This window comes from Zalophus californianus, chromosome 2 (assembly GCF_009762305.2).
Source record: "Zalophus californianus isolate mZalCal1 chromosome 2, mZalCal1.pri.v2, whole genome shotgun sequence".
NCBI lineage: Eukaryota > Metazoa > Chordata > Mammalia > Carnivora > Otariidae > Zalophus > Zalophus californianus.
In genome coordinates, this window is record NC_045596.1 from 71,375,490 (window position 1) to 71,395,060 (window position 19,571).

General features: G+C 42.1%; 1 protein-coding gene across 2 annotated transcripts in view; it reads left to right on the forward strand.

Annotated features, from left to right (window-relative positions):
- The window catches only part of PKD2 (polycystin 2, transient receptor potential cation channel), a 56,621-nt gene that overhangs the window by 18,925 nt on the left and 18,125 nt on the right, over positions 1-19,571 (forward strand). For both annotated transcript variants that reach the window (XM_027597992.2, XM_027597990.2), the window contains exons 3-8: positions 2,474-2,607; positions 4,167-4,417; positions 8,820-9,044; positions 11,548-11,776; positions 16,611-16,778; positions 19,125-19,306. In XM_027597992.2, coding sequence (XP_027453793.1) covers positions 2,474-2,607; positions 4,167-4,417; positions 8,820-9,044; positions 11,548-11,776; positions 16,611-16,778; positions 19,125-19,306 — 1,189 coding nt within the window. The remainder of the gene's footprint in view (positions 1-2,473; positions 2,608-4,166; positions 4,418-8,819; positions 9,045-11,547; positions 11,777-16,610; positions 16,779-19,124; positions 19,307-19,571) is intronic.

Sequence of the window (19,571 nt, forward strand, 5' to 3'; positions counted from 1 at the left end):
CATCACCAGGCCAACGCATCCCCCCACCCCCCTCCCTTCTAGAACCCTCAGTTTGTTTCTCAGAGTCCATAGTCTCTCATGGTTTGTCCCTCCCTCTGATTTCCCCCCCTTCATCTTTCCCTTCCTTCTATCTTCTTTTTTTTTTTAACATGTATCATATGATCTCACTGATATGAGGAATTCTTAATCTCAGGAAACACACTGAGGGTTTCTGGAGTGGTGGGGGGTGGCAGGGATGGGGTGGCTGGGTGATAGACATTGGGGAGGGTATGTGCTATGGTGAGCGCTGTGAATTGTGTAAGACTGTTGAATCACAGACCTGTACCTCTGAAACAAAGTCATTATATACTCCTCTTTTTAACTAATCTTAATTTTCTATGCTGCTCAGGTGGGGAAGGGAGCTATATGAGGACGAGATTTTACTAAATAGCACTTAATCCCCAAATCATTTAATACCAGGTTTTAAATGCATTTTGTGATGCCTGAAGATTATTAGAGTCAGCTGAGTATTAATCACCTGCTGGATATTGAGAACCATGACTAAAAGAAGTGAAAAACTTCTGTAGTCAAAAGAAGTATAAAAGAGGGGCACCTGGCTGGCTCAGTTGTTAAGCGTCTGCCTTCGGCTCAGGTCATGATCCCAGGACTGGTCCTGGGATCGAGCCCCGCATCCGGCTCGCTGCTCCACGGGAAGCCTGCTTCTCCCTCTCCCATTCCCCCTACTTGCGTTCCCTCTTTCACTGTGTCTCCCTCGGTCAAATAAATAAAATCTTAAAAAAAAAGAGAAGTGTTTCCCCTTGAAGCTTTTTGTCAGTTGTAAGAATTATAGCGTATTGCACATGCAATCATTAGAGTCCAGTGTAAGACAGCTCTCATTAAGTACTGAAATTTTTAATAGATTTGTTATAGCAAGTCGATTAAGGAGGAAGAACATCATTATTGGGCATTTAAGTTTCAGCCACTGTACTGGGTAATTTTTAGTTACTGTTTTTTTTAAATATTTATTTATTTGTCAGAGACAGAGAGAGCGTGCACAAGCAGGGGGAGCGGCAGGGAGAGGGAGAAGCAGACTCCCCGCTGAGCAAGGAGCCCAATGTGGGACTCGATCCCAGGACCCCAGGATCATGACCTGAGCCAAAGGCGGATGCTTAACCAACTCAGCCACCCAGGCACCCCTAGTTACTATTTTTATGTAAGCACCAAAGACTTCTATGGGATAGCTAATTATTCCCATCCTACAGAAAAGGAAACTGAAGCTAAAAAAGTTTAAGCAGCTTGGGGCACCTGGGTGGCTCAGTCACTTAAGCATCTGACTCTTGATTTCAGATCAGGTCTTGATCTCAGGGTTGTGAGTTCCAGCCCCAACTTAAAAAAAAGAAAAGAAAAAGTTTGAGCAACTTGCACAGGTCACATTGTAAGTAGCAGGCATGGCCAAGATTCAACCTCTCATCTCCTATAACCTACTAAGCCTATAAATTATCTTCCCAGCTCCCTCTAAGACCATTCAGAATGGGCTGATATAATCAGCAAATCTTCATGGGAGGGTTGTAGCTTGGGTTTAGAGGATTCCCTAGAAGATTTGACAGGTAAATGGGAGGCAGATGGGTGCATTCTGGAAGGAAAGAGATGGAAAACTCAAAACTCAAACTTTAAAGAACATTTAATGAAGGGCCTATTTCCACAAGTGGGGAGGGTTATGGGAACCCGCAAGGGGAGTGAGGCCCCCGGAACAGATGCCACCTCCGGACCTGAGGGGACAAGGGGAGGGAATGGCATGGCATCAACCCAGTGTGGCTGTGGGAAGGGAGATTCTCCCAGCAGCTATGGCCAAGGTTAGAGGGTGCCCTGCCAAGCTGCATCCAGGTGGTGAAGGAATGGAGTAAGGGTGGTGGGAGCAAACCGAACCTCTCTTTCCTCAGGCCCCCAGATTTCCTGTTCAGCCTCCCCTGGGCCAAATGCATGGGAAATCAAAGGGCAAGGGAGCCCATGTGGTACAGTCTGTAGAAGTCGGCCTCATGGTGCAGAGCAGAGAAGAATGGAGAACTGATATGGAAGAGAGAATGGCCTGCCCATGTTATCGTACGGAGAGTGACAGCGCGTGCCCAGCCACAGGACAGGGAGTGCGGCCTGGCCTCTGTAGGGGCCTGTGCCGAGCAGCCTCACTGCTTGGAGGGACTAATCCAGGAGCGGCCTCACTGTGTGGAGGGGCTGATGGCGGGAGGGGGGTTAGGTTAAATAGGCATGTCCCCGATGTCAAGTAAAGGCGCTTGATCTTCACTTGATACTCTGTAGTAAGCCAGTTTGGGTTCACATAAGCCAATGTGAATTTATTTCTTTTATAGGCCCAAGAGCTAGGGAGAGATCTTAGAAGAATGGTAAAGAATGTTTGTGGCTACCTGCCCATCCACTGGGAGTGTGTGAATGAGTGCATGGGTTCCCCCACGAGGTTCATGTGGCTTTCTCTGTGTTCCAGTGACCTATGGGATGATGAGTTCCAGTGTGTACTACTATACCCGGATAATGTCACAACTCTTCCTAGACACCCCAGTGTCCAAAACAGAGAAAACAAACTTTAAAACTCTTTCTTCAGTGGAAGACTTCTGGAAGGTATTGCAAATGACTTTCAAAGTACCTCTTTACCATTGGAAATTGTTCATTTGGTTTCATAAATTCAAGTCAGCGGTATCTATAGGATCCACTTTGTGCTTGACACTGTATGAGGTGTAGGCTATGGTGAGTTGTTAGAAGTTATGGTTCTATTGAGAACCTTGTATGTGCCTTGCACTGTGCAGAGTGTTTCATACCTTCCCTTTTTTAATCCCATAGTAATCATATGAGGTAAGGGCTAACAAATATTACACCCGGGTGGCAGATGAGACGAAGAATCAGCATGCTTACACACGGTTAGGGAGTAAGAAAAATGGACTTGTTTCTAGCCTGACAAACACTTCCTCACCCTTGTCTATAATTCACTCAGTCATTCATGATTCATTGAATGTCTGTTGAGTATCTCCTAGGATATATATGGCCCATAAGGGCAAGATTTGGTTGTTTTGTCTTGCTTTGTTTTTTTGTCTTTTGTCTCTTTGTTAATGATGGCACGTGCCCTAGAGCAGCGCCTGATACAAGGCAGGCACATTCTTTCAGAGATCTCTAATGTAAAATTCAACCCAGCCCCTTCCCAGATTGTCACAAAAGCCAACATAGTAACTGAGGATAAGCTATGAGTGATACCATAGGAGAAATGTTAAACTGATCTGGGAGGTATGGTGCTCAGAACCTAAGAAAACTGAAAGGGAAACCGGAGAGGAAAGACTTGTTTCTTCCTGCGGAGCTGCTTTCTAAAACTCTTATTAAACCCCGGGGTCAGAGTTGGTGGTTGTAAAGATAGAGGAAGCTGGACCATATGAACCCATTAATATTCATGCCTAAAAATACTTGGCATCCAAAACCATGCTTGTAAAGTAGGAATCTCTCCCCTCCTCAACAGAGCAAATCAGTCCATCTCTACTGATTGTCTAATAAGCTGACACTGAGAAACAGCTTCTTCTTCCCTATAGGCAAACTAGTGAGAGACTGCTCCCATATACACAATTCCGTGGTAATGAATGCCAATCTCTAAAAGCAGGGGCAGTGGCAGGGGTGGGGTCAGTTACAGAGTTCACCATATGCCAAAATAATCCAGACACTTAAAAGATCCACCAGATGGCAGACTGGTAATCAAAACTAGATGTTCCCTCTCCAAACAAGTTTGGAACCATGATTTATGTGGGATGCTGTTTCAAAAAGGGAAAGTAAAATTGATCATGGTTGTGGATTTACGTGAACCACACCCCTGACCTTTAGTCCTAGGCCAAAAATCAGAGTTGCCATTTATTAAGGACCCACTGGGTACCAGGGTAGCAGCCATGCAAAGGATGGATATTATAGGTGCAGGAACCTTGGCTCAAAGTTGGATCCTGCTCAAGGCCTCACAGCGAACAGGTGACGGAGCAAGATCCAACCCAAATCTTTCTGACAGCAAAACCCACCCTTGTTACTCTATCATGTTTACAGAGTTGCCAAACTGTTGGTCATGCAAACATTCCAGGAAAGAGCAAAGCAGCTACTAAACTAAGCTTGGGGCTTTTCAAAAATTTTTTAAAAAATGTTTCCTTTGCTTTCAGTTCACAGAAGGTGCCTTATTGGATGGGCTGTACTGGAAGACACAGCCCAGCAACAGAACCGAAGCTGACAACCGAAGCTTCATCTACTACGAGAACCTCCTGTTAGGGGTGCCACGTATCCGGCAACTCAAAGTCAGAAATGGATCCTGTTCTATCCCCCAGGACTTGAGAGATGAGATTAAAGAATGCTATGATGTCTACTCAGTCAGTAGTGAAGACAGAGCTCCTTTCGGTCCAAGAAATGGAACTGCGTAAGTGTCTGTGCCTCCATTGGCCATGCGTGCCCTGACTTCTCATTCACTCATTCATTCATTCATCCTCTAACCCCTTAACCAAGGAAAAGATGCTTTAAATGAATCTTCAGTGCTTAGAGTTAAGACCGTGGCCAAATTGGCCTTTGGTCTCTCAAGTTTTTTCTACTTTTTACCCCCTTCAGCTTCTGCATACATATTTTTCAAAAGGCTAAATTATTGATCACATGGCCCACCAGAAAGTAGTGACCTGGGCCTTTGGAGGTTTTTTTGAAGATGGCTGGATCCTTTTTTTCTAGATCCAGTGACATCATTCTCTAGGTTGTTACTGAGAACTATTCTGGTACAGAAATTCTCATTTTAGGGCACCTGGGTGGCTCAGTTGGTTAAGCGACTGCCTTCAGCTCAGGTCATGATCCTGGAGTCCCGGGATCGGGTCCCGCATCGGGCTCCCTGCTCGGCAGGGAGTCTGCTTCTCCCTCTGACCCTCTCCCCTCTCATGCTGTCTCTCTATCTCATTCTCTCTCTCAAATAAATAAATAAAAAATCTTTAAAAAAAAAAAAAGAAATTCTCATTTTACTAGCATTTACAAATACATTTTGGTTCAAAGTACAGGTATTTAAAGTGTGTAATAAGCTTGTGAGGCAGTTTCATGTCTGCTTTAAAGACTGTCCTCTCAAGTGTGGGTTTATGATTTTGAGTATGTTATTGTCCATGTGCATATTTGCAGGGATTTTTGGTGTTCTTTCGTAACTATACTTAAAACATCCTATGTATTAAGGGAGGATAGTCGGGCGCCTGGGTGGCTCCGTCGTTAAGCGTCTGCCTTCAGCTCAGGTCATGATCCCAGGGTCCTGGGATGGAGTCCTGCATCGGGCTCCCTCCCTGGTGGGGAGCCTGCTTCTCCCTCTCCCACTCCCCCTGCTCGTGCTTTCTCTCTCTGTCAAATAAATAAATAAAATCTTAAAAAAAAAAGGGGGGGGAGGATAATCATTACTTTTAGAATTACTGTAGTTATTATAAAGAAGTAAGAAGAGTTCTCAAGCTGTCCCAAGGTGGGCCTCTTAGGGTCACTGCCCCTGGGTGAGTCACTATGGTTAGAATTGTCTTCTAGACTTTACTAAGCTAATTGTCAGTTCATCTAGATCCCTGTCTTGAACTGAGACACCCAGACTCCAGATTTGTTAATATATAGTGGGGGCAGACAGCCTTCCCATGATCAGATTCTTTGTCTGTCATCCAGTGCATACCTTACTTAGTACCAGGGTCCATAAGGAACACACTAGGTAAAGATCAGAAGATTTAGCATAAAGGGATTGAATCATCCCAAAAGACATTTTGTCTGGCTTTGATGATGATTTTGCTCTACTCCTTTTTCTAGTTCCTGCACAGCATAAACATGCCCTTAAACTGTAGTACCTGGTTTAATATTTTACTCTATCTCATATCATTAATAAGAGAAGTGGATGCAGCCACTACCAGATGGTATTTAAGAAGTGATTTCATGCATTATCTCATCTGCTTTCACAAAACAACCTGAAATACATGTCATCTCCGTTTACATACCATACATGGTATGTAAAGCTGCTCAGTAAAGACCAACCACAGGCATGGATGAATGGGTGATTTCCACTATGGGATGGACCGCCATGTAACTAAACCACTCCCTGATGCTGCCCTATTCTCAAGTTACTCCCATTTCTCCTTCCCTTGAACTCCACAAGCTTTAGGAAAGATTAGCCTTCGCTTGCCACTTCCATTCCCTTACCATTAATTCACCCCTTAAAGCTTAAGCCCTGTGCTTCTGACGTCTCTCTTGGAAGCCACCAGTGGATTTGTTGAGTTTGCCAACCCAATGACCAATTCTTGATCTTCATCCCATTCAACCTCTGCAGAACCCAGCTGTGTTGATTGCTCATTCTTTTGACTTCTGAGAGAGACACTAAACTTGGGGTTCCCTTCATTCTGTAATCTTCCTCTTAACTCCCACTTCTCTCTTATTCCTAGGTTCTATATTCAGGTCTCTAGCTTTTCTTTCTTTACATTCTTTCCCTTGGCATTCCAGTGGCTTCCTCTCTCATGTCTGCTTAATAATTTATCATTTCTTCAACAAATATACAGAGTGTTAACATGTGCCAGCATTTTCTCAGTGAAGTCTCCCTCTTCTAGAAACACCCTTGGTGCTGGCTGGGGTAACAAAGCAGCAGGAAACAAAATAGAAACAAATCCACTGTCTTCACAGAGCTTATGTTTTAGTGATAGGAAACAAAAAACAAATCCAGATCCTACCTGTGTCCTACCAGCTCCTTTGCATTATCCAAAAAGAGTCTCCAGTCATTTTTCAGATGTCCGTTCTCCCTCACTCCAACTTCCAAACCAGAGGCCACGTTCTGCTGACAGTCACTGCAATGTCCTCTGTCCATCCTTCCTGTCTGTCTTCCTGTCTTCCTATCATTGCTCTGGTTCAGGCCTCATCATCACCTCTGGGTTATTGCAGGCACTGCTAACTGAGCTGTGTCAGAGCCCACAGGGCCACTCCCAGGTTCAGTGATGTTCTGGAAGGATTCACAAGATTCGTAACCCAGTCGTGTTCATGGCTAAGCTTCAATGCAACGGAAGGATAAAAGCAGATGCAGCAGAGGGTACAGGCACATGGGGTAGAGTTTGGAGGAAAAAAAAAATGCAGGCTCCCAAAAGTGCTCTCCCAGTGGGAGTCACACAGGCCCCATGACAGGCTACAACCTGTAACAGACCATAACAACATGTATGAAATGTTGTCTGTCAGAGAGGCTCGTTAGAGACTCAGTGCCCAAGGTAGTCAGTCCAGAAGGAAAGCAGGTGTTGGGCATAAGCCACGTGTTTGTACAGACAGCCACTCTTCCCAGTCACACAACATTTTTGTTGGGTTTTTTTTTAAAGATGTTATTTATTTGAGAGTAGGCACATGTGAGCAGGGCTGAGGGGGTGGGGGTGGGGGGAGGTGAGGCAGAGGGAGAGAGAGAAGCAGCCAGACAAGTTTTATATCAGCGTAGGGAGCTATTTAGCAGTCAAGTTCCAGATGGCAGCCAAGGCGCAACCTTGCGACCTTGCAAGCAGGCCTTCCTAAGGAAAGGCGGTCTCGGACCCGCTGTGGCCACTTTTTTCTACATGTGAGGCTCCTGTTCTCACCACTCCAGTCTTTCCTGCAGCCACCAGAGGAACCCTGTTCCATGCCTCTCAGAAACCTTCCCTCAGTGACCCCTTCCTGCTTGCTCTTCGCAATCTGATCACAGTCTACCTTTCAGCCTTCTTTCTTGATCATATGTGAGCTGAACTCAGCGGCTAGCTGGGTGCCTTGTACTTCTCCGGCCCCGCCAGGCCCAGGCTTGAAAATGCCCTTCGCATCCACTGGTGCCTGCCTGAATCCTATTTACCTTTCACAGCCCGGGTCCACTGCGGCTTCTTCCAGAAGCTTTCTCGGATGCACCTTCCCTGTCACTGGACCCCTGGATGAGGATAGCTTTCCTCTGATCTGCCTGAGAAATTTCTCTTACTTCTCCATTGGATATCATCCATCTACCTTGTATTTTAATTGTTTCATGACTCTTCTCTCCCTATTTACTGTAAATTAGAGAAGGAAAGGAACTTGGTTCTTTCCCTTTATATCTTTATATCCTAATTAATGCCAAAGAGGCATCTGGTTCCTAAGAGAACCTCTGTCAGTATTTGTGGATTAAATTCCCAAATGCCCTGAGGTGCCTGGGTGGCTCAGTCAGTTAGTGTCAAACTCTTGATTTCGGCTCAGGTCATGATCTCAAGGTCCTGAGATCGAGCCCCACGTTGGGATCTGCACTAGTCATGGAGCCTGCTTAAGATTTTTTCCCTTTCGCTCTCTCTCCCTCTCCCTCTGCTCCCCCCCACTGTCTGTCTCTCCCCCCTCTCAAGTTAATTAATCAATTAATTAATTCCCAGATGCCCTGTGGAGTCTTGTTTAGTTCAGTTGCCGACAGTGGTACTTGATGAACTTGTACCTCTTAGCTGCAGTTTTCTCTTGAGAGCCTTGAGTCATCTAGCCGCTGAGTATAGTTACCCAGGGAAGGCAACCGTATAAACTAAGGGCTAATAGCACAGATTCTAGAGACAGGCAGTCCTGGTGTAGGTTCCTGACAGTAACCTCAAAAGCTTTGAGACTGAGTTGACCTCACTAAGCTTCAGGGCCCTCGTTCCTAAAATGGGGATAATAAGTATATGAGAATTAAATAAGAAAACACGAAGCACCACACCAAGCACATTACCCAGCTTGATAAGACTTAAATTGATTTATTACATACTCTGTCTTACCAGGAACCAACTGCCTTTGTATTTGCCATAAGAGTTCCACTGATTTTATCTGTTTGTTTTCTCATTTTGTTTTTTAATTAGTTGGATCTACACAAGTGAAAAAGACTTGAATGGGAGTAGCCACTGGGGAATGATTGCAACCTATAGTGGAGCTGGCTATTACCTGGATTTGTCAAGAACAAGAGAGGAGACAGCTGCTCAGGTTGCTAGCCTCAAGAAAAATGGCTGGCTGGACCGAGGAACCAGGGCAACTTTTATTGACTTTTCAGTATACAACGCCAACATTAACCTGTTCTGTGTGATCAGGTGTGTACCAAGGGCACTGATCCCTCCCATGTCTGTGTATTTGTAGGTACATCCTAGTCTTGAGAGAGACCAGGAGACCATTGCTGCAGTTGGCTAAAAGAGAGTGCCGAGGATCAGAGCCGATAGCAAGGGAAGGGTGAAAACCAAAGGCTTAATGGGATAAGTATATTTGGTGAAAGGGAGTTAGGATCCTAGAATATTATGAGTTGGGAAGAAACTTAAGTCTGGTCCAAGTTTATCCCAAAGCTGGAACCTTCCCAGAAAAAGCACCGTATTTTGCTAACATCTATTCTTACTCATTATAACAATGATCAGTGCTATATGCTCTGTTACCAAGGCCTCTGGCCATCAAATCTTGACTCATTTCCCTGAGTTTCCCACTCTCAGATGAGGCCCATGCTATTTAAGAACACAAGCACGGCAGTCAGGGGCTATGCCTGGGTTCAGGAGAATACCTAGGCATCTGCTTACACACAAGATTCACCAAAGGCACATAAAGTTCCTTCTGAGATCCTGTGACATTGCCATCATGATCACTTGGTTAGCAGGGAGAAAAATGACAAAAATCCTGTGGGCTTGTTTGGGGCGTTTTGTTCATACATTCATTTATTCAGCAAACATTTATTGGACACTTAATATGTACCAGGCACTGTTCTTGGCTCTTGGGACATAAGTGAATAAAATAAAGATCCTTGCTCTTGCAGAGCTTGCAGTCAACCAGGAGGAGACAGATGATAGACGATAAACAATAAGTGAAAGAAACAAATTAATTAAATAGTATATTAGAAGGTAATATGTACTATAAAAAAGAAAAAGTAAAACAAGGCAAGGGGGATCCAGAGTTCACCCCCTTTAATCCTCCTGGTGAACATGTCAGCAACACCCAGGCATCACTGGGCATGAATTACTTGCATATATACTTACCAGCCAAATAAGAGAGATAAATTCTCATAATATCCTCATTTTGTGATCGTTTTTGAGGCTCAGTGCATGTCAGCTTTACATGGCCAGTTAGATTCTTCCAGACCATGTATTTAACAACTTTTGAAGGAAATAATATCACATGAATCAAAGGAATTATTACTAGAAATGAATGAAAATCGATTGCAGTTATTATTGAACTTTTCCTAATGATTTCAGCGTGGATAGAGAGGGGATAAATACAGGCGCTCAACTCTGATTGACATTGAAGGGAGTATCTGTAGAAGGCCTTGAGCATGTCTTTTACTTCCTCCCCATACTTTACGAGTGAATATTGTCAAGGCGATTATTTCATTTCTCTATGCTGCTGTCTACGTTTCTGGAGGGTTGACAGATGCAGGGCCAGAGCAGGACAGAGAGACTTTTAACACGTAGAGCACAGAGGCTACTTTCTGCCCTTCCAAGTTCACACTGAAGCTTTGACGAGGCGCCTCATTTCAGTATTGCTCTCCTGGGTTTTTGGTTCTTACCCATACTCTCCAACACATCGAGTGGGAAGAAAACAAAAAACAAACAAAAAACAGGAGATTGACAGTGAACAGGAAGGAAGAATTTTCACTCTTCTTTGGCCAATTCTAATTTGCCATAGTTTCTGCCTGGACCTGATTATTGCTCTTGCTTGAGTCCTAGACACTCAGGCTCTAGGTGTGGCTACCGATCCTGGAAAGGGACAGATTGTTATACCTAATAGTTGACTGAAGGTTTCTTAAAAGTCTTAAAGTTAAGGAGCTAGGTATTCTATTACTAGTTTGATAGGAAAGTTGTACCATTAAACGAATCATTTAATTTTCTCACCGTGACACCTATGAAATGGGAGTTAGGCAAGAAGCATCCTCACTTCACTTACGCTAAAACACTAAACATCAGTGCCATCAGTGTGAATGTAAAAAAATATATGTTACTGTTTTAGACTGTCAGACATTTACTGAACACCTATTAACTGTAGGCTCTGGGAAGGGTAGCAAGAATAGCCCCTAGGGCAAATTATTCAGTGCTAGTTAGGTGATACCAAATGAATGAATGAGAAACCCAGTTTGTGTATATATACACATACATATATACACATACACATATATATACATACACACACATCCTACTTCTCGACAGGCCATACATGTTTGAATGCATGAGTTATATTTCTTATGTTCTTCATTGCCTAGTTGAATTACTTGCATTTAATAGAAGTCCTAGAAAGACTTATTTGTTGATTAACTTCTACATTAAACAAAACAAAACTATAGAGCATTTTGAGCAGGATAAATACTGGAAAAGTAAAGGGAAGACTGAGGAGGAGTAATCTCTTTAGGAGGACTTGGGAAGCCTTGTTCCTTTTGGGGGCACAGAATTGTACAAGTATGTAGTTACTAGCTGTGATAAAGAATACTCTGCCACTACTTTGGGGTCACTTGTAGTTGCCGTTTCAATCCCTTATTAGTGCAGGGACAGAATAGATGGATGTCCTTCCTGGCTGCATCCATGTGTTGTTGTTGTTACTGTTTTAATTGTTCTTATTGCAACGCAGGTTATTGGTTGAATTCCCAGCAACAGGCGGTGTGATTCCATCTTGGCAATTTCAGCCTGTAAAGCTGATCCGATATGTCACAACTTTTGATTTCTTCCTGGCAGCCTGTGAGATTATCTTTTGTTTTTTTATCCTTTACTATGTGGTGGAAGAGATACTGGAAATTCGCATTCACAAGCTACACTATTTCAGGAGTTTCTGGAATTGTCTGGATGTTGTGATCATTGTGGTAGGTTTGAGAACAACACCAAATTCCCTGCTCTGTTATAAAAACGTGTTAATTAGAGTCCTTGATCTATCTCCTCAGTATTGTGGATTCTGATATTCCTGAAGGAGAATCTAAACATTCTCCTCTGCTATTTCAACTTCAGTGTTACTAATCGATATCTCATTTTGCATGAGTAACCCTTCTGAATATAGAAGTAGAGAGGTATTTACGATAAGCTATCAATTAGCCACACTACTAACAAGAAAAACTTAGTGGGGCACCTGGCTGGCTCAGTTGGAAGTGCATGTGACTCTTGATCTCGGGGTCATGAGTTTGAGCCCCACGTTGGGTGTAGAGATTACTTAAAAATAAATAAATAATTTTTTTAAAAAAATGAAAGCGATCCATCTGTGCTGATACAGCAAGAGTTCCAAGACATAAAAAAAAAAAAAGAGTAACTTAGTAATTCATATTTGGCTTTGGCATGCCATATGAGACATGAGGGAGAAAAGAATGTTTTGTTTATTCTTTTTTTGTTATTGTTAATGGTATTTGTCTTCAACTACTAGCAAAAATTATTTTGTATTTTTCTGCACATGTGTAAAGTTACAGCAAGAAGAAACATCTTGAAAATATTTGGGGTAGCAGTTTAAAATTTCCTGCAAATAGTTCCGTGTACAAAATACTAGTGAGGGGGTATCTGGGTGGCTCAGTTGGTTAATCGTCTGCCTTTGGCTTAGGTCGTGATCCCAGGACTTCTGGGATGGAGCCCCGCATTGGGTTCCCTGCTCAGTGGGGAGCCTGCTTCTCCCTCTACCCCTGCTTGTGATCTCTGTCTCTCTCTCTCTCTCTCTTTCTTTCTCTCTCTCTCAGATAAATAAATAAAATCTTAAAAAAAAAAAAGACAAAATACCAGTGAGGGACCATCAAGGTTTTCTGTATCAGGTGCAAGAAATCAGAAGGCAGTGAGGATAGAGTCAAGACTATGACACCTTGTAGACCCCCTGCCTGCCCTTGACTCTGTTATAATTTTTACACTTGTTCAAATGGTTTCCCTTCCACCTCATCCTCATCACTTCCTTTCAGGGGCCTCCCTGGAGAAACGCATTTTGGCCAATTTTTCCCCCTTCAGCAAGAATGCATGATCTTTTGCTGAGTCCTGTTACACATCAAAGCATGTAAGAGCAGCTTAATTGTTACGTGCCTAAAAGCCCATCCTTTCCACTGCCCATTGCCTGCTGACAGAGCCCCTGCTGAAATCTCAGTAGGTGGTGCATTACCGTATCAGCATTCTCTCTTCCGTTACCCTACTTCTTGGCCATTATTCTTCCCCTGCCCATAACAACCAAAAGTTCATTTGGGCTTCGTGAAGCATTTACATCAAGTCATTATCAGATCATCACTACAATTAGTTGGCAAAATATAGAAAATATTAAGATGTTTTAAATACAGAAAAATGTTATTCATATGTGACTAAAAGAATGCTTAAGACATTGAAAAGAACTATATAGATCTATACTGCATGACAATAATATTAACTGGATCAATAATATAATTGCTAAAGCTTTAGAAATCATGTGTGTCAGACACAGTTCCGAGTGCCTCTCATATCCAGACGTACGTTCAGTTCTCACGGTAACCTTAGCTAACCTTAGCCACTCTGCCATTGCCTCTCAGGCTACATGCATATGTAATTCAGAAAGAGCTTTTTTTACCTCAAATAAAAATCCCTATAGAATTCGGGGTGGAACCCTTTCGACCCTGATGCATTTAGAAGTGCATCCCTTCTTTCACGATGACTGTGTAACATCACACAATGCCTGTAGGCAAACTGTGGATCCCCAAATTCTCAGTATATTAATAACAGTAACAAAGGAATTTCACCATTTAGGAGGCAGGAAAGGGAAGGATACTGGAAGTAATTTTTCAAAATATTTCTGAACTGCATGACGGAAGAGTGTGGGTCCATATACATTGAAAATTATTCTAGAAAACAATTATTGTTTGGAACTCTAAGGTTGCAAACCCTGCCTTTTTAGTTTATATGGATATATTTATAGTTAAGTCATTGAGAATAACGGTAAAAAGGTGAGTGTGAGTGTGATATTATGCCCATTAATGGCAGGTTTGTTTGGATTTTAACCAAATACCTTCATTATCAGCAAAAGAATAGTCAGTGGCAATCAACCTCTTGGATTATGTACACCTATCAGTGAAAACTTTAACAACACACCCTAATATAGTCCATTTATTTATAAACTCTGTGTGAGTGTGTGGGGGGGGCATAATAGGTACATTTGTTAAAACATACACAACAGAGAATTTGAAAGATTGGGTTAAAAAATACAAATAGAATTCTAATACTTTCTTTTCACTTGGATAGAAATTTTCATATTTTATTTCCACACCCCAGGGAATGGCCTTGTACCCACTTCGGAGAAAATAGCTGTTGATATCATGGAAATTGAGGATAGTTTCTTTGGCTCAGCAGCCACAACATTTTGCAAGTATTTCTTTGAAAACTTGCTTCATTGTGCTATTGTTCTTATTTTTTTTTAACTCTAAGTACTGCCAAGACAACAATTCAGACAGTGTGCTTTTGTAAAGAATAAGGAAGGGCTACTGGAATCATTCTTCTCCTTTGAAACTTTCTCTGACCCAGCAGAAATGAGGGCACACCTTCTGCTCACCCTCCAAAATAAGCCCTATGCTCCATGGGACCTTCAGTGCCATGAAAAAAAGCAAAGGCATTTTTATCGGACTAAGGCACACCTGAAACTTGAAAAGTAATTCTACCCTAAATATAAATATAACATCTTGGAATCACTTTGAAATTATTTTCCCTGTTTTCCTTTTGTTTCTTTAACGAAGACTCTGAAATCTATGGGCTTGCTTTAGTCAACCTATTTGACCTAAACAGTCTTTCTAGCAGAATTACTGATAAAAAGAAGACTGTTAAGGAGTCTAAATTCAGGACGCCTTGTGGCTCAGTTGGTTGAGCGTCTGCCTTCAGCTCAGGTTATGATCCCAGAGTCCAGGGATTGAGCCCCGTATCAGGCTCCCTGCTCGATGGGGAACCTGCTTCTCCCTCTCCCTCTGCTCCTCCCCCCACTCATGCTCTTGCTCTCTGGCTCTCACTCTCTCACTCGCTCAAATAAATAAAATCTTAAAAAGAAGTCTGAATTCAAATAATTTTGTTGATTGGTAGATTTCAAGGGTGAAAATGATTAATTTATTTATTCAAGAAATATTTTCTGAGCACCTGCTATGTGCCTGGCATTGTTCTAAGCACTGGGGATATAGGACTGAACAAAACAACCCAAACCCCTGCCTTTATGAAGCTTACATTAAGGAAGGAAAGTTCTTTTGTAGATGGGGATGAGAATCCCAAAGAAAACTCAGGAGAACATAACTCAAGTGCTTACAAAATCTCTTTCCCTCATCTCTTTTCTCTCATTCAAGAAAAATTCTCTAGGAAATTCAGTGTATTGATATGATATTGACATTGTATAAACGACCACACCCTGGGTACAAAGCAATTGTCCTTAGTGAGAGTTGGGTAAAGAGTTACTGTTCAGTCAGTCAACCTTTCCCTCTCAACTAAGTCAACATAGAGACATATTTTTCAGTGTATTCCAGAGAACTCAAAGAAAATATTCCCACCACCAGCACAAAAATACAAGATTTGTTCTGGGAATCCTTCACAGACAAAGAAAAGGTGGTGACGTTGGCTTTTTCAGCTGTGGTTGGTAGCCAGGCAGGTCTTTGCTATGATAATCACCTGGAGCCGTGATCAGGACAGCCATCTTAAGAAGGGCTAATGAAGTGGTCTTTGACTACCATGCATGGGAAGAGAAAGGGAATGGACAGCAAAGGTCTCAGCACCTGTGACAACCCACCTGCTGTGGCTTCAGACCCCACAGGAGGCCCAGGTTGTAATGGTTAACCTCTGGCACTTTCCACACCTACGCCTTAATCCAGTGATGATGGATGCAAGTAGGGCCCAATGTTCTCCTCAGATCTGGTTTTAGAGCCCAGAACTGAAGCTGATGTGAAAAGTTGCATGGTCATGAGTTAAGGGACAGAAACGAGCAGGAGGGAAGCCCTTGGCTCACATATATTCCCACTGCAAGTCTTCTTGAGCCCTCTCTGACCCTCATCCATACCATCTTTTAAGACCAAGCATCTTCTTTCCTCTTAAGAGCGCTCTTTTTAGATATGTCTTGTTCATCCTTCACCTTATGTTGTATGATGCCAACTCCTTACTAGGTTTTTGTGTTACTAGTTATTTTTGTGTGTATATCTGGTCTTGAACCAGAGTATAAGTTTCTTGAGAACAGAATTTGTGCATTTTACTTCTACTTGTTCCTCGTAGCCCCTGGCACAGTACTGTATACATAGACATCCACTCGTATTTGTTGAATAGTAGAAAGAATGTATGGCTGGCAATTGAAAAAAAAACAAAAACAAAGCAAGATGAGGCTGAGAAAGTGTGGAAAGTGATTTAAATGAGGGTGGCAGGAAAAACAAGGCATTCCTGTTTGAGTTTGACTTTGTAATATAGCAACATATCTGTGTGTGTGTGTGTGTGTGTGTGTGTGTGTGTACGCATGCATGCGTGCACACACATACACATGTACTCACTGGATTTCTCTTCCTAGCTAAGGGAATGCAAGTGGTTTATTGTTATACCTGTTTTATGGATGTGCTCAACACTTGTCATTTGTATGAGTGATTTAGATAAGTAGATTGGTGAGCCCTAGGAGTAATACATGGGTAAGGAAAAATAGTCGTTTTAAGGTAAGTTACATGTTTCTAAAACACTGTAATAATATATAAATCTTTTGTTTTCCAGCTGTCAGTGGTAGCTATAGGAATTAACATATATAGAACATCCAATGTGGAGGTGCTACTACAGTTTCGAGAAGATCAAAATACTTTCCCCAACTTTGAGCATCTGGCATACTGGCAAATACAGTTCAACAATATAGCTGCTGTCATCGTATTTTTTGTCTGGATTAAGGTAATTTACAAATTTCATGGTCTGGATTTTTAATATTTTTCTCTTCTTTTTACTAACATGAGTCACACAAAATGCTGGAGGACTTGAGTTTGCTTTTTGTGGCCAAATTCAAATAGCCAGCCATAGCCGCTTCATATTTTGTAAGTAAACTAGGAGGACCCCTGTGATCCTTCCTCTCAGTGTGAATGGTGCTTCCTATGACCTGACCTGCACTCTTGCAAGACCTGTCCCTGCAGGTTTGTTTACCAAATGCACTTAAGAGCCCTTTTCAATGTCATTTGGGCCTGGGGCCCTCGGCTACACTAACACAAGGACCGGTCTGGGTTTCACCTGTTATGGTGTGACCAGGTGAAGGAAGAGGAACTAAGAATGAGGGGTGCGGATGGGAAGGGATGGAAAGATGTATTGGAAATGATCTATAGAAGGATTGCCTCTTTTCTGGGTGGAGGCCATACGGAAACTTTACCTAGAATTAAGGTTGGGACAGATCCATACTCTTCCAAGTAGTACCTTAATTATTTGTTTCCTTCTTTTCTGAAACATAGTGTACATTTCCATGTATGTGAAAGGTTAGGGCATTTCATATACAAATGAGCCTCAATTCTGGAGATGCAGGAAATTTTAGTAATAATGAGGCAGCTACCCGCATGTCACTCTGCTATCCAGATGGTAACCACCAGCCCCAGGTGGCTGTTGAAATTGAAATTTTAATTAATCAAATTACATGCCATTGAACATTCAGTTTTTCTGTCCCTCTAGCCACATTTTAAGGCCTCAATGTCTGTATGTGGCTGATGGCTACTGTACTGGACAGTGGAAATAAAGAACATTTCCATCGTCACAGAAAGTTTTATTAAACAGCACTGTTCTAGAAGCTACTCACCAACAGTTATTTTTTTTCCTGAATTGGTACTCACACCTGGAAGGCCTGAGATTTATCAGAGGGTGTAGGCCTCATCCTATATCTCTCTTGCTATTTATTTAGTTACATGCTTGGTCAGGAAAAACCACCACTCACACACCAAACCTTTATCATAAAATAGTAATAAATAATCCAAATCCAATAGGAATTAAGTAATGTGATTACAACAACCCTCAAAAAAACGTTTATTGTGGCCCAAAACAGTGTATAAGAGTAAATTCTAGAGATTTCCTTTCAATTTGTGCCTCAGGCTGAGTGTTTTATTTAGCGTTTTCCTTGTAACTATTCTGCTTCCGAAACTTAAAGAACCATTAAAGTTCTTTAGGGCAGGGACTGTGACTTGACTTCTGATGTATCCCCCTAATGGTTTTCCATCGGGACTTTGAGCTAGAGCTATGCAGGTTGTCATGCGTCTGGGCTGGGATGAGCAACCTGAACAGCCATCCTTAGTGTGTTGCCTATAGAAATGTTCAGTATGGCTTTGCTGTCAGACAAAACGGAGTTCAGCTGCTGGCTCTGAGCCCTGGCTGCCTCCTGAGGGCAGGACACCAATATTTCAATCTCATTGCAAAGATCTGAGTCAGTGTACATAGCCCTTCCCATAATGCCTGGCACATAGTCGCTAAACAATGAATGACAGTGAATAACATGCAGTAAGTATTTCCTGGAGGGTTTTTTTTTTGTTTTTCTTCACTAGTTTTCATTTGTGGCTTTTTTTCCCCCCTCTTTTATTTTAATCTTTCTTGGGGGAAGAATATCCCTAATCCTCTTAATTATGATTTGAACCTGTTTTTACTGTATTGCAACCATCACGTAAAATTTTAGCAACATCAGAACAGGAGCTTTGTTCTGTTCTCTGCTGTTCCCAGCTCCAAGAACAGGGCCTGGCACATGGTAGGCACTCAACAAATACTCTTTGAATGAGAAAATAGAAGTTGCTGGGTTTAGGGAAAAAAGCAAGTCATTATTCTCTCTCTGCTAAAAATGTTGTTGTAAAATACACATAACATAAAATTTATAACTTTCACTATTTTTAAGTGTACAAGTCAGTGACATTAATTACATTCACATTGTTGTCCAACAATCACCATATGCATTTCCAGAACTTTTTCATCATCCCAGCTGAACTCTGCATCCGGTAAACACTAACTCCAAATTCCCCCCTCACCCCAGGCCCTGGTTAACCTCGTCTATCTCAATGAATTTCCATATTCTAGCTACTCCATGTTAGTGCAATCATATAATAGTTGTTTTGTGTGTGTGTGTCTGGCTTATTTCACTTAGCATAATGTTTTCAGGGTTCATCCATGTTGTGGCCTATATCAAAATTTCATTCCTTGGTAAGGCTGGGATAACATTTCATTGTGCGTATCTACCACGTTTTGTTCACCCATTCATCTGTTGATATCTTCCCTCTGTTACAGCTCTTCAAATTCATCAACTTTAACAGGACCATGAGTCAGCTCTCCACAACCATGTCTCGGTGTGCCAAAGACCTCTTTGGCTTTGCAATTATGTTCTTCATTATTTTCTTAGCGTATGCTCAGTTGGCCTACCTCGTCTTTGGCACTCAAGTTGATGACTTCAGTACTTTCCAAGAGTGTATGTAAGTATATATGAAATTAAAAAGAAAAATTTAATTAGAGATGTCACTGCCTTCTTAAGGATAGAGAAGTCTTCACAGTTGCTATTTAATCAACAAGTATTTTAAAATAGTTATTTAAAAATAAGAATTAATTATCTTTCCCAGAAGCGATGACCCACCGATGCAAAGAGGGTAATGCATAATGCTGATAAGCTTAAGATAGCAGCTCTAGATTAATGAGACATAGTAGAACAGCTGTAGTAAAGCAATACTGTTACAAAGACAG